General features: G+C 42.4%; 1 protein-coding gene across 1 annotated transcript in view; it reads left to right on the top strand.

Annotated features, from left to right (window-relative positions):
• Nucleotides 1–14,679, top strand: part of ROR2 (receptor tyrosine kinase like orphan receptor 2) — a gene marked incomplete at its 5' end in the record, with an annotated part of 213,277 nt that overhangs the window by 177,077 nt on the left and 21,521 nt on the right. Inside the window, 2 exons of the mRNA XM_082657268.1 lie at nt 6,105–6,392; nt 7,202–7,232. Of these exons, the coding sequence (XP_082513394.1) occupies nt 6,105–6,392; nt 7,202–7,232 (319 nt within the window). The remainder of the gene's footprint in view (nt 1–6,104; nt 6,393–7,201; nt 7,233–14,679) is intronic.

Raw genomic sequence — 14,679 nt, 5'->3', positions numbered from 1 at the left:
TTGAAAGCCCCCAAACACCAAATGCTGGCAAAGTTGTAGGAGAAATACTTTAACTCAGGCACTTTTGAGACCTAGATCAATGAAAGATTTCAAGGCCCTATGACTTATCACTAATGCATCCAGGTGGATACATGTACAAGTTGAGGTGTATAAAGATGGTCATTAAACACTGTTTGTATTAGCAAAAATGTGGAAACGATTTACTGCTCCAGAATTGGGAAATGGATAAAGAAACTGTGGTTTGTTTGTACAGTAGAATATTATACAGTAATTAAAGTAAATGAACTACATCAACATAGGTAAATCCCAAGCTGACTCTGAGTGGAAAAAAGCAACTAGCAAAGATGATCTTTCAGAGAAAATTCTAAAAATATAAAATAATACAAATATGAATTGGAATAGTGTAGTTCTCTGGAGAGGAAAGGACAAATAGGGAAGGGTGTGCTTTAGTTACATTCCAGAATGTCTTATTTTTTAAGTGTTGTAAGTCAAATATGGTAAAATATTTGCGTAAAATCTTGATGTTGTGTACATGGGTACTACTATGTTAATATCTGTATTTTTCTCTGCAATATTTCAGTATTAAAAATGGTTAGCTCAGGGCTTCCCTGGTGGCACAGTGGTTGAGAGTCCGCCTGCCATTGCAGGGGATGCAGGTTTATGCCCCGGTCTGGGAAGATCCCACATGCCGTGGAGCGGCTGGGCCCGTGAGCCATGGCCGCTGAGCCTGTGCGTCCGGAGCCTGTGCTCCTCTCCAAATTGTTAACTCAAAAATAATTAATATTGAAGAGAAGGCAAGAGGAGATAGGAGCAGTATGAACTTTGGAAGCAAAAAGGCTATATTATTGTTATTTGAAGAAAATCTACATAGAAAATCTAAAACAACTCAGAAACTCTTATAACTAAGGTAGTTCAGTAAAGTGGCAAGATAAAAGAAAAATATACATAAGGGACAGAATAATGGCCTCCCAAAGATGTCCACGTCCTAAGTCCTGGAACTCAGAGCATGTCACCTTTCACGGAACAGGGACTTGGCAGGTGGGACTAAGTTCAGGATTTTGAGATGGGAAATGATCCTGGATGATCCAGGTGGGCCAATGTAATTACAGAGGTCCTTATAAGAGAGGGACAGGAGGGTCAGTCACTCAACAGAGATGTGATGATGGAAACAGAAGTTGGAGTGATACAAGGAAGGCACCATGGGCCAGGGCATGCAGGTGGCCTCCAGAAGCCAGGAAAGACAAGGAGAAAGACTCTCCCAGAGCCTCCAGAAGGAATACAGCCCTGCTGACACATTGATTTTCGGACCTCCGACCTGCAGAACTGTATGTTAGTAAATTTGTGTTGTCTCATGCTGTTTGTGCTAACATGTTACAGCAACAACAGGAAATTAGTACGACACGTAGAAATATAATAGTTTTCCTATAATAAATGCAGTTCTCTCTCCATCATCCTATCCCAGTTTTTAAATGGAACTTATCAGAATGGAAGAGAAATAGCCGTGGAATTGAGAAACTCGCCCCTCCGTCAAAGTAACGTTTGTTATTCTTGATGTCAAAATGTATTTCAGTCATCATAATTTAACGCATGTGACTTTGACATAGCAACAGGCCAAGATCAGTGGGGTGGGGGGCAAGGTTAGAAATGAATAGAGGCAGCTGGGAATACCCTCTGTGGAGGTGACTTTCTGGCAGAGAATTGACTTATGAGAAATAGAAAAGATCAGAGGACTAGGGGTTCTTGGCTGACTGCACCATGAGGGATCAGTTGGGTGTGTTTTAGGAAGAACAAGGGACCCCCCCTCCCTTCCAGTGGGGGAGAATGGGGAAAGGGAAAGAATATTCCAGAAGCCTTGATACCATGGGTATAAATTAGCTTTTCTTCATTATCTGTCTTTCTGATTTCTTCCTGAAGGCTCACTTTTACTCACCTGCCTAGGGAGGGAGCTATGAATGTATGAAGTTACCATGTTATCAACCCATAGTTTTGGTGTCTCTGAGCTTCCTGCAGAGCATGAAGGAGGCTGATTCAAGACCTAAGTCAGGACATGGGTGCCGTCTGCGGACATCCTGCCCTTTTGTCCATTCCCAGCTGGACAGACCTCCTATATGCCATTGCACTCAGAACCTCCCCAGGTATTCTTTCCAGTCATACCGTGCCCTCCAGCGATGCTTCTCAGTGTTGTTTCGGGTTTGCTCTAAGTTCATTCTTGGATGGGTTTCGTTCACTGGAATTGTTGCTTTTCTTTCTCCTCAGCGCTTCAGAGCAGGGACTCTTAGCTCGGGCTGCACACTTAAGAGTTTTGACAAATTGCGCAGCTGGATGTATATTATAAGCTTCCAGGTGACCCCAATGTGAAGACACTGTTGAACCCCACTGGTTTAGACGGTGTAGGATCGAGAAGAGTTGGCAAGAACTCCCCATGTGGACTAGATCACTTCACTAGATTCTCCTTTGTTTTTTGTAGACTGAGGAAGGTGTGGCTTCAGGAGTGAGTGTTCATCTGGTTGAGAGTGAAGGGAATCTGGATAAATTGGGGAGGAAATCAGTGGAAGGCTTACCCCGGGATCTGAGCAAAACTGAGGGTGGTTGCCAGCACTCTGGGAAGGATGCTTTCAAGAGAGTGGTCCCCCTCCCCTTTGCCTGACACCTCCACCTCCCCTCTACCTGCTTGTCCGTGATTTGTTCACCTGGTCTTACCTTGCCCATCCCTCCTCAGCAGGCATTTCCTGACCCCAGGACTACACTTGTAATGCTATGCAACCATCACTGCTCTCTAGTTCCAGACATTTTCATTACCCCAAAGTGAGACCCCGTACCCATTAAGAGTCACTCCCTTATTTCCCTTCCCCCAGCCTCTGGCAACCACTAATCTGTTTTCTGTCTCTGGATTTACCTATTCTGTACATTTCACATAAACAGATACAGCCAAGAGTGCTTTAAAATTTAAGTCAACTGTGTAAGGTGCTTGATTCCAGCACCTGTGGATTTCTTTAGTCCTTGTTAGCTAGTGTTGATAACGCATCGGAAAGGGAAATACCAGCACCACCTCTGGATTAAGCCTAATAGATGGTTTCACAGCGCCCTACCCGGTGGAACAAGGTTAACATCAGGGCTGTCTGTGCCCACATGGCGCGCAGACCAGGCACGAGCCCATCTGCCCTATTCTGCATTTCTCAGAAAGGAGCCTTCCTGAGGGACACGGAAAGACTAAGTCTAAACCGCTGTCAATTCGTCAGTCAGGGGTGTAGGAGAAGCTGTTGGTGGGAACAGTGAAGAAGAACTCCACGTTTCCATACCCATTCGATGTAAAAAAGATATTCTTGAAAAGAAGTAGACACTAAGGGTCTATATTTAGAGTAACTGGACAGTCCTGGACTCTCCCCAGGTTTCCTTCTAAGTTGTACAAAAGGAGCTGTCTCCTTAACTTTATCCTGTGCTTCCCTCCCCTTCTTCCCTTTCTTCCCTTTCTAGACAAATGTTGTTTCCATGTTGAAGAAGATCCTTCTATATCTTTCAAGATTTTTAGCCGATCGATGGCGACGTCCCAAGTTGATGTGTGCAAATGGAGGAAGGCGGTAGCAGGACTACTCTCAAGCCAGTCCCCCAAATGGATGAGATAAGAGCCAGCAGCGACCACCCTGTCTCGGCCCTCAGAACCCCTGGGCCTGCTCCTTTTAGGTTTTTGCTAGTCAGCTTGGAGACACAGATCCTTACACTCTGCCTTTACACGAAGCCATTACCTGTGTCTCCCAGGAAGCCATGGTTTGTCAAAGGCCTTTGGAAAAACTGTCATCAGGGTAGAGATGAGAATTATAATTAAACTTATGCCAGGAAGAAGAGATCATGGTGATGTAATCTGTCATTTGCTATTTTAAATTATAATTTGATGACTATTTTATATGCCCTACTGTGCATTTTAGTGTAACGAGACCTTAATGAAGCATTTGAATCTTAAGCAACTTGTAAGTGCTTGGGCTCTGGCCAGAACATAGTGAAACAATGTGTTCGCTGTAATCTGGGCAGCCCGGATTATACCAAGTAACTGCTTCAGAATGTCAAATCAGGTCTCATTTTGTTTTCAAAGATGCTGGGTCTAGTGCAGGAGCGTCAGGAATGCAGGTCTCTCCAAGTTGAGCTTGTGCTGTTAATGAACAGCCCTGACATCCAAGATATCACCCTACTTGATTCAGCCTCTTTTCAAGGTGTTTGTCATCGACATTTTAGTTACCTCCCAGCTCTGTGTCATCAGTAAGAATTCTCTTCCTCAACTTGAGTGCACTGAGAAAGGGGTTGGCTAGCAGAGAATCAAGGTAGAACCTAATGATGTTGTTAATAATATTCATAAATAGTAATCAGTACTACTTAGTGACACCTCTCTAGACCGATATCTATCCACTCTCCCCTGTGAAGGAAAACTGTCCCTTCATCTTGAAATTCACAACCTCCCACCTCCTCAGCTATCTCCTATCACCCAACATCTGAGCCATCACTCATCCTGTGAAACTTATCCCCAGGGTCCACTAGAAATCCTATAATTTTTCATCCAATTAAATCAGTAATACAGATATGTGCCATCTTTCAATGTTTCACTTCATTAAAACAGAAAAAAAGAATAGGGACCAACCAGAAATCAAGCCAAAAGATTTAGAACTTGAATAGGCTTTATAGGCTTTTTTGATTGCTCTATTATCTTGGTTTTGTCTGTAGTAAGTTCATCTCCTGATGATTGATTGTCTTGTCTGTCTAGCCTTAGTGGGTTTTTTTAGTGTTGGAATTTTAGTGTGCATGTTTACCTTGACAGAGGGTATCCCCCAGCCCCTGACCTCCTACACCACACACACACACACACACACACACACACACACACACACACACACACACACACACACACACACACACACACACACCCTCCCCCTCCCCACCGCTGTCTGCCTTACTTCCTCTTGTTCCCAGTGGCCTTTGTCACCAGCTGAGAAGCTCTTGCCTGTGGTTGAACTGGAACCCCACGTTCCTGGGCAGTGTTTCCAGCCCCACTAGCTCTGTATTTCAGGTACTTTTACGCCCTGTTTTCCTTCCTGTGCGCGAGCCCTGGACGGCTTCTTCCTGCTCCTGCCCTGGGTGCAGTGGGCAGCAACACTCAACTTTGTTATTTTTGTTCTGTTCAGACCAATGATTAGCTTGTTTTTGAGGCTATCTCTGTTTTGTCACATGCTTTCTTTTCCTACTTTCCTTATTGTGGCTTGTGCTTGATGGTGTGGTAGAGGGAGGATGGACTCTCTGAATATGAATTTGCATCATAAATTTAGTGAGATTAGATTTAGTGCTTTCAAAAAGAAGTAAAGTTGATTCTCATTACTTGCAGATTCCATATTTGCAAGTTTGCTTATTACCTAAAATGTATTTTTAACCGCCAAATCAGTTCTCACAGTACTTTCATGGTCATTCATAGACATGCCCAGAGCAGTGAAAAGTTTGAATTGCCCAGTGCACACATGGACACATTCCCAGCTGAGCCTGAACAAAATGACACTCTGCCTAATGTCCCAACTCGTACTGTAAACAAATGTCCTTTTCGTGATCTGTTTAGTCCCATGTTTTTTGCATTTTTGTACTTTTTGTTGGTAATTTGCCATTTAAAATGCCCCCAATAATGGTGCTGAAGTGCTGTCTGGTGTCCTAAGCACAAGATGTGCCTTATGGAGAAAGCATGTGTGTTAGATAAGCTTCTTTCAGACACAAGTTATTGGTCTGTTGGTCGTGAGATCAATGTTAATGAATCAACAATACTTACTAAATAAGGTGTCTTTAAACAGAGCACAGTAAAACAAGGTTCTTTATTGATCGGTTGATTAGAATGCTGTGACCAGAGGCTCACAGGAACCTAACCCTGTGTTTCCCCAGGAGCAGTGAGTCCGTATTCTCTCATTCAGTGTTTGAGGCAACATTCTAGAACAAAATTACCCCAAATAGCGAGAGTGGGCTATACCTATGTGAGAGAAAAATCAAAACCTTCCCCAAGCAGTTCCAAGAAGGAGCCCCAGGCAGCCTTCTCTCCCAGCCCTCACGGACGTTTGCTCCTCTCTGACTGTTCTCCTTTGCAGGGTACTTTCTGAATTTTCTGGAGCCAGTTAACAATATCACCATAGTCCAAGGCCAGACAGCGATTCTGCACTGCAAGGTGGCCGGAAACCCGCCGCCCAGCGTGCGGTGGCTGAAGAACGACGCCCCGGTTGTGCAGGAGCCCCGGCGCATCATCATCCGCAAGACGGAATACGGTTCTCGGCTGCGGATCCAGGACCTGGACACGACGGACACCGGCTACTACCAGTGCGTGGCCACCAATGGGGTGAAGACCATCACCGCCACTGGCGTCCTGTTCGTGCGGCTCGGTGAGTGGGGACAGTCCCCGGTGTGTTGCTTATCAGATAGGAATGTCCCCAGCCACCGAGCAGCAGATTAATTTGCGGTTTGAAACTGAACACACACAAGTCAGCAGAGAGGAAATCAATAAAACCCTTCCCTGAGGTCTTTCCCATTGTGCACGAGATCCTGGCTTAACCTGTTACCCATTTACTAGTAATAAAAGAAAATAGACGCAGATGGAGAGGTCTGTAAACCTGGAGTGCAGAACATAATCTCAGGCAGGCTATGTGTCAGGAGGTCACCCCACGGGGAGGCTGGCCACGCACACTTCAAGCCCAGGCAATCCAGACAGGCACCCACCCACCCACCCACCCACAGAAACCCAGCCCGGCCCAGAGGATGGGCAGGGAGCAGAGCGTGAGGACAATTTTGTACTCTTGTGCTTGTCACAGGTGGCATGAAGCAATTAAATGGCAGGCAGGAATATGTCCCTTTCATCCCAGTTCTGTGGAGGTCCCTGCAATGCCCCAGCCATTCTGTCACCAGTAAGACAGATCTTGTGAAACAAGTTTAGATGAGAAGAGAGAAAAGACAGCAAAAACTCCCAAAATATCTCCTGACATTTCTGCATCAACACAGAGCACCCCTTCCATCCTTGGTGGTTTCCCCCATCCTTGGCGTATAATATTGGGCAGGGGCAGAGCTGGAGGCCGAAGACAGCTCACCACAAATGAGCACCCTGAGCTGCGGTTGCCTTTACCACGGGCTGGATTGGAAAAAAAAATTATTCCAAATCATGAAGTATTAATAACTTGTCTTTTTTCTTTTCCTTTAGGTCCAACACACAGCCCAAATCATAACTTTCAGTAAGTATTTGCTTTCCTCAAACCATTTTCTCATTCTTTGTGGGCTTCCGTTATATAAGAACCCCGGCTTTAAATCGGGCAAACACATGTTTCTGCTGAATTTGCTAGAAGTTGGCTGGACTTCACACAAGGATGGCAATGTGCTTGCTTTTGGATGGAAAACGGTTATATTTTCCATGTTGAGTGTTAGGGAAAAAGTCATAAAAGCAGGCATAGTTAGTTGTTATCAGAGATCGTGACCTTGCAGGGCAACTGGAGGCAGTATAAGTGTACAGACCAGGTTGCCGGGGCTGCCAGGACCCTGGTGTCCTGGACACATTTAAAACAGAGAGGCAGTTACCCTGAAGTCCCAGCGCCACCTTAACTGCATCGCCAGCTGCAGTCTACAAAATGTGTGCTCGTCAAGCCTCGGGGAACCTCCACCATAGGCGGGGTCTCAGACGCACTTCAGAGCTGAGGAGACTGAGGCTCAGAGCCTGGCTCAGGGGTCTTCCCCCACCTGCGGGCAGGTTCTGGCTGTGAACTCAGGCCTCTTGTTTCCCGGTGTAGCATCTTTTCTCCTCCGGACCTCACACATCCATGAGAATCACTCTTTTCAGCGCCTGTGTTCGAGGTTAGCCATGGCTGTTGGATTCCTCATTTACTCTTCAGGCATATCAGAAAGCCTTTGCTTCACGTCTGAAAGTTCTGAGCAGTGGTGCAGACGCTGTGCTGGTCAGCCAAGCAGTGTTTGCTTCTCTGTGTCCCCCTGCTGCCTCGTAAACCCTAGCCATTGGGGTGCGGTGGGTGGGCAGGGGCCCCTCTTAGCTTACATCAGGTGCCACTTGCAGAAGGCAGATTTTTGAGAACTTTCTGTGCTGAGCCATAGTGTCCAAGCATTTCTCCTTAATAGTCATTCATGCATAGAGTGAGAAAAGAAGAAATTGTATCCAGGGCACATCTGTGAGGCTTTCAAAAAGGTATAAGTTATTCAAAAGTTGAGTTCTTATTTTCGTTTATATCTTATGTTGTCTATTTATGTATAATTTAAGTAAATATTATATAATATAAACATATATAATATATTGCAAAATATATAAATAAATAGTTTACGTATAATTTATTAAATATATAAATATCAAATATACTTATATTTTATTTTATATACAATTAAATTTTTTTTCTATGTTTTTTAAAAATTTATTTTATCGAAGTATAATTGATTTACAATGTTGTGTTAGCTTACATTTTACCGTGCTAGCCTATCTTTCCATCCGTTTCCATTCATCAGTTGTCTTCTTTCTTTTATTCATTTCACAATAATTTGCAGATATTTGTACACTTATCCTGAAATATTTTGGATATCATTATGGATTATGATATCATTTAGAAATATTATGGAAATCATTAACAAGAGTTCAACATCTGTGTACTTACTTACTATTCTTGTTTCTTCTTTTTGAGTTAAAACTTACATACAGGGCTTCCCTGGTGGCGCAGTGGTTGAGAGTCCGCCTGCCGATGCAGGGGACATGGGTTCGTGCCCCGGTCCGGGAAGATCCCACATGCTGCAGAGCGGCTGGGCCCGTGAGCCATGGCCACTGGGCCTGCGCGTCCGGAGCCTGTGCTCCGCAACGGGAGAGGCCACAACAGTGAGAGGCCCGCGTACTGCAAAAAAAAAAAAAAAAAAACTTATACAATGAAATGCACAGATCTTAAGTATTCTATTAATAAGGTCCAAACAATGCAAAAACCTCTGCAATCTAAACTGTTATCCAGGCACAGAACATTCCTATCACTCTAGAAAGTTCCATCATGCAACTTCCTGGTCACTACCCCTCCTCCCCAGGCAACAACTGTTCTGATTTTTTTCTACCATGAGCTAGCTTTACGTGTTTTAGAACTTCATAGAAATGAAATCCTACAGTACATAGCCACCTGAACCTGGTTTCCTTCACTTGACATGGTTCTCTCGAGAGTCATCCATGCTGTACATGTTTCACTAGTCTGCTGCTATTCATTGCCGAATAATGTGCCCTTGTGTGACTGGATCAGTTAGTTTTTCCTTGATAGACACCTGAGCAGTTTGCATCTTTTGACATTGATGAATAAGCTGCTATGGATAGTCTCATACAAGTTTTTTGTGGACATATATTTTCATTTCTGCTAGGTAAATACCTAGGGTCAAAGTTCTGGCTTATAGGGTATGTGTGTGCTGAGTTTTGTAAGAAATACCAGACCTTTTCCTAAGGTGATTGTACCACTCTGTACTCCCACCAGCAGGTAGGAAAGTTATGGTCACTGCATTGTTTGCCAGCATTTGATCTGGTTGGTCTTTCTAAGTTGAGCCATTCTGATGTGTATGTAGTGGTTCAAGTGATCTATATGTCATTCTGACTTCTTAAAAAAGTAGTTTTTATTAGTCATTTTAAATTTTCATACAAAAGCATTTAAGACAGTAAAGTTTCCTCTGAATACCATTTTGGCTACATCTTTTTCCCCTCCAGGCAACATAAGCTTTTGTTTTTTGTTATTTTCTGATTTTTGTTATATTATTATCAGTGAATTTGGGATGTATTTTACAGTTGGTAGTTGGTTGAGATTTTCTTTGTGGCCAATTTGATATGTTAAATTTTTGTGAATATTTCCTGTTGTTTCAAAAAATAAATGTGCTCTGATGGTAGCCAGTACACAATATTTCGATCCATGTATTAAATCACATGTTAAGTGTATTATTAAAAGTGTCTATATTTTTTGTTCACATTGGTTACAGATATCTGAAAATATATGAAAGTTGTCTATACTCATTTCGGATTTGCCAATTTCTATCAGTTTTCTATTTTTTTTAATTTTGAGTTTATGTTCTTAAATACCTCCAGGTTTGAGACTATATAGCTTTTGTTTTGTCTTGTTTTTAAGTTTCTTTTGAGGCTTTTTGCCTTGAATTCGATTTTGCCTAGCAATAATATTGCTCCACCTACTTTCTTTTTATTTGCACTTGCTAGAAAGCTGTTTTACTATTCCTATCCCACTTTTTGCCCTCAACCTTTTTGTGTTCTGTTTTATGTAGGTCTCTTGTAAATAGCATATAAGTGCAGTTTTTTTAGGGGTGGGTGAGGAGGGATCTGGAAGTCCAGGTTAATACATGTAGGTTAAGTTCATTTTAACAAATATACAATACTCCATTCTGTGAGTCAGTCTCACTTTAATTGTCCATGTGTTTACTCAGTGAAGGTTAGTTGTTTTCACTGATGCAGACCATCTTATGTAAACATCTTTCCATGTCTACTTGTCCCAGTGGGTGAGAGTCCTCCAGCAATAGAAGTCTGGGAGTGGAATTGCAGGTATTCACTTCCCACCTCTACCATGTATGGTCAGATTGCCTTCCAAAGTGATAAAGGACTTCATAGTCCCACCAGCAAAGCATGAGTTCTTATTTCCCCATGTTTTCCAGCCCGTGGTATTATCAGAACTCAAAATTTTGCCAATATCTTGGGTGTCAATTGTAAGTTATAGTAATTTTACATTAGATTTCACCAGTACACAGTGAAGTTGAACATATTTGTATTGGTTTAATAACCATTGGATTGCCAGTTCAAGTACAGTCCATTCTTATTTATAGACTCAATACTTGCAAATTTTCTTACTCAGTACAACTTCTTTGTAACCCCCAAATCAGTACTCAGGATGTTTCCATGGTCACTCATGGATATGCACCAACAGTGAAAAATTTGAGTTGCCCAGTGCATGCGTTCCCAGCTGAGGTCTGCCATCTTGTTTCACCTCTCCTGCTGTGCACATGTCCTTTTCTGGGTCTGTTTACATTTTGTGCTTTTCGTTGGTGATTTTGCTGTTTAGAATGGCCCCAAGCACAGTGCTGAAGTGCAGTCTTATGTTCCTAAGCACCAGAAGGCTGTGATGTGCCTTGTGGAGGAAATACGTTAGATAAGCTTCATTCAAGCATGGGTTACAGTGCTGTTGGCCCCAAGCTTAGTATTAATGAATCACCAACCACATTAAATAACACATCTTTAAACAGAAACACACATAAAACAAGATTATGTATTGATTGGTTGATGAAAATGTTATGACCACAGACTTGCAGAAAAGTATCTATTTGCCTTAGGAACAATGGCTCAGTATTTGCTAATTCAGTGTTTGTGGCAACTTTATAGAAAATGACTGTCACAGATAACCAGAGTCGACTGTATTTTGTCCATTTTTCATTAGGATGTTTGTCTTTTTCATACTGATTTGCAAGAGTTTTTTTTTTTGCAGGAGTTTTAAAATATATTCTAGATATAATTTTTACACAGTTTCTACTCCATCTAGAATTGATTTTTATGCTGGTAGCAGCTAGGGTTCTACTGTAATACTTTCCTATCTCAATGGCCTAGTGCCTTGGCATCATCTAATGAATAGCCCCATCTGTAATCATTAAATTTAATGTCACTTCTGTCATCTGTGAAATTTCTATACATGCGGATCTGCTTCTAGGCTCCCTATTCTGTTCTAGTAACTTTTGTGCCTGGAAAAATACCACAATATTCTAACACTATATCTTTGTAATATATCTTGCTATATGTAGAGAAATATTTTCGCTTATTGCTATGGATTAAATTGTGCCCCCCACCAAATTCAGATATTGAAGCTTTAACCCCCCTTCATGGGACTGTATTGAAGATAGGGCCTTTAAGTAGGTAATTAAGGTTAAATGAGGTCTTAAGGGTGGGTCCCTGATCTGATAGGGCTGGTGTCCTTATAAGAAGAGGAAGATACATCAGAGATTGCTGTCTCTCCTTTCTGCCATGTGGGGACACAGCGAGAAGGTGGCCGTCTGAAAGCTGGGAACTAAATAGGGTTGCACTTTGATATTGAACTTAACCTCCAGTACTGTGAGAAGTCAATGTCTGTTGTTTAAGCCCTCCAGTCTGTGGTATGGTATTTGTTATGGCAGCCTGAGCTGGCTAATACAGCTACCTTATTACTATACCATTTTTCTAAATTATCTTGACTGTTATCTTTTATTCTTCCATATGAATTTTATCAGTTTGTATTTTTATTGGAATTGCACAGAAGTTTGATTTTTACAGTTACTTTTTCAGATACAAAGGTGATTGTGTAGTTTTTCTCCTTTCAACGTATTAATATTACGGTATGTAATAGAGTTCCTATTACTAGGTAGCTTCACAGTTCTAGACTGAAATACACTTTGTTAGGGTGACGTATTCTTTTAATATTGTGCTGAATTGATCTGCTAACTTTGTGTTGGCAGATGACCTGCTTTGTTCAGATACTTCGTAGCCTAAGGCACCTGCCCATTGACGGTTGTCTTTTTTGTGACCATGATTTTTTTCTGCCCATTGACTGTAATTATGTTTCAGCAGACTCACCTTCAACTCCTTTATGATATCTCTGGAAGTTGACCAGAACAAAGACAAAAAGAAGGAGTATCAGTGGGTTTAAAATAGAATTACCCACAAGTTCTCCGTTTTCATCTCTGGAATATCACTAGCTTATCCAATTTTCCTGAGAAAATGCACAGCAGTTAAAGCTCTTTCATTGCTGGTCTGGTGGTATATCCTGTACCTGCAAATGGAGAGTTGCAACAGTGAATAATCATACAGCCCTGGTTGATCCCTGTGTACAGCATGTCAGCATGGGGACACGCCGAGGTTGGTTCTGAACCGTGAACAGGGATGGTTGTGATGACTCATCCCCTCCAGGCTCTTTGCTCTCTTCCTCTGGCCGCCGCCCTCACACATCCACACACAGGGTCACCAGCAGTGTTGGTGGATATCAGTTTGTATTGAAGGAGGTGGGGGGTAGGGTGGAAATCCTCAGAGGTTAAGGGATTTATTACCATTAAAACATTGTTTTTCCTTCCATCCATTTGAAGGCGGGGTGAGGAGGGTGTGTGTATGGAGAACAAAAGCTTCAAGGACAGGCCGTCTCTCTGCAGGCATAGGTTCAAAGACAGGGTGATTATAGCTTACTCAGGTAGCAGTTTTGGTAATGCGAGGGGATTAATGTGAGGCTGTGTGTCTCACATTTCATGTATGGGTATCATTTCTAGCTACTCTTTTAAAAAGTGGTTTATTTTCACGATGATAGACACATACGTACACTGGTGGGGTAGCCTCGTGGTACCAGAGTTGGGTGAAGGCGTCGGGGTGCTCCCTGAAGCGTGAGCATCAGGGCTTCCATGTTTCCTGTGTTGGTTGTCCTAGGCTATCCTGATGGCTCACAAGTAAATGCACGCATAATGTGCTTCAACGAACGTCTGCTTAAAGGAAAATGTGTTGTTTTTTGGGCAGGTAAAAGTTACGTTAATTATTGGCTGCTGGGAAATCACTTTCCTTGAGGCCATGTCTGAGCCCTTCTTGCTTCACGACTTGAAGGTAATTCCAAGGTTTCAGCCCTTCTCCACCCATAAGCTCATGACCCTGACATCTCCACTTCCAAGTCTGACTTATCTCCCCATCTCCAGGCCCCCCAGTTCAGCCCCATGGTGGGCGTCTCCAGGCGGATGACTCACAGGCATCTCACAATTTGCATGTCTAAATGGAACTCAGCCATCTTCTACCTCAAACTCCTTCCATTGCTCTTTGGGAAATTGTCATAAGCCTAGTTCAAACTTTATCCTAATTATAGGAAAATAGCACTATTAAAAAAAACCCTGAAACTGCCAACTGACTAGCCAGTAATTAAAAGTGACTTCAGGAGAAACCAAGCTGCCTTACTGACAAGTTGGTAAAAGTAAATTAACTTAGACAAAAGGCTAACATTTAGCATTTGATGTTAAATTCATTAAACCACCAACCTAATGAAATTGAGTTGGAAGGGGGAGAGAAGCCAACCTAATTTTTTCTCCATGACTTCTTGTTGTGATAGGTTCTTTTTTCTGGAAAAGTAACTCCCCTTAAATCCCATAGTGCAGAACTTGAATAAAAGATAGAAACTTAATTCATTTTAAGATTATATGATACAGGCGATAAGTGGCTAAACACAGTCATGGTTAAAGTAATTAGAGACTACACACACATTCTTTTAAATTCAGATCATATAGTGACACAAATGAAAATGTTTGTGCTTTAGCAGTAATAATACTAGCACTTGATGGTAGCAGCACATTCAATGCTCCCACTAAGTCTTTTTGTTTTCAGTTGAACTCATGTATCAGCTATGATGCCTTATTATACATGAATGAGAGCTTTTTATACACCAACCTCCAAATTCACCCGAAGTCACCAATCTTCCAAGGTTGATGTGAGAGGGACCAGCCCCCTGAACATGACAGAAGAGAAAAACGTTTACTTGCCAATGAACTATTAGTGTTGGAGACACTGTTTCTCTGCCTCTGGGCGTCTCATGTGATCCTAGCCTTAGAGATGGCCGTTGCAAAAGCCAGTGTTTCTAAAAGGTTTTGCTGACTTGGGTTTTTATGACATGAATGTTAGTGTTGGCT

Source organism: Grampus griseus (genome assembly GCF_964374135.1).
Source record: "Grampus griseus genome assembly, chromosome: 6".
Taxonomy (NCBI): Eukaryota; Metazoa; Chordata; class Mammalia; order Artiodactyla; family Delphinidae; genus Grampus; species Grampus griseus.
This window is presented reverse-complemented; position numbering and strand designations above follow the sequence as displayed.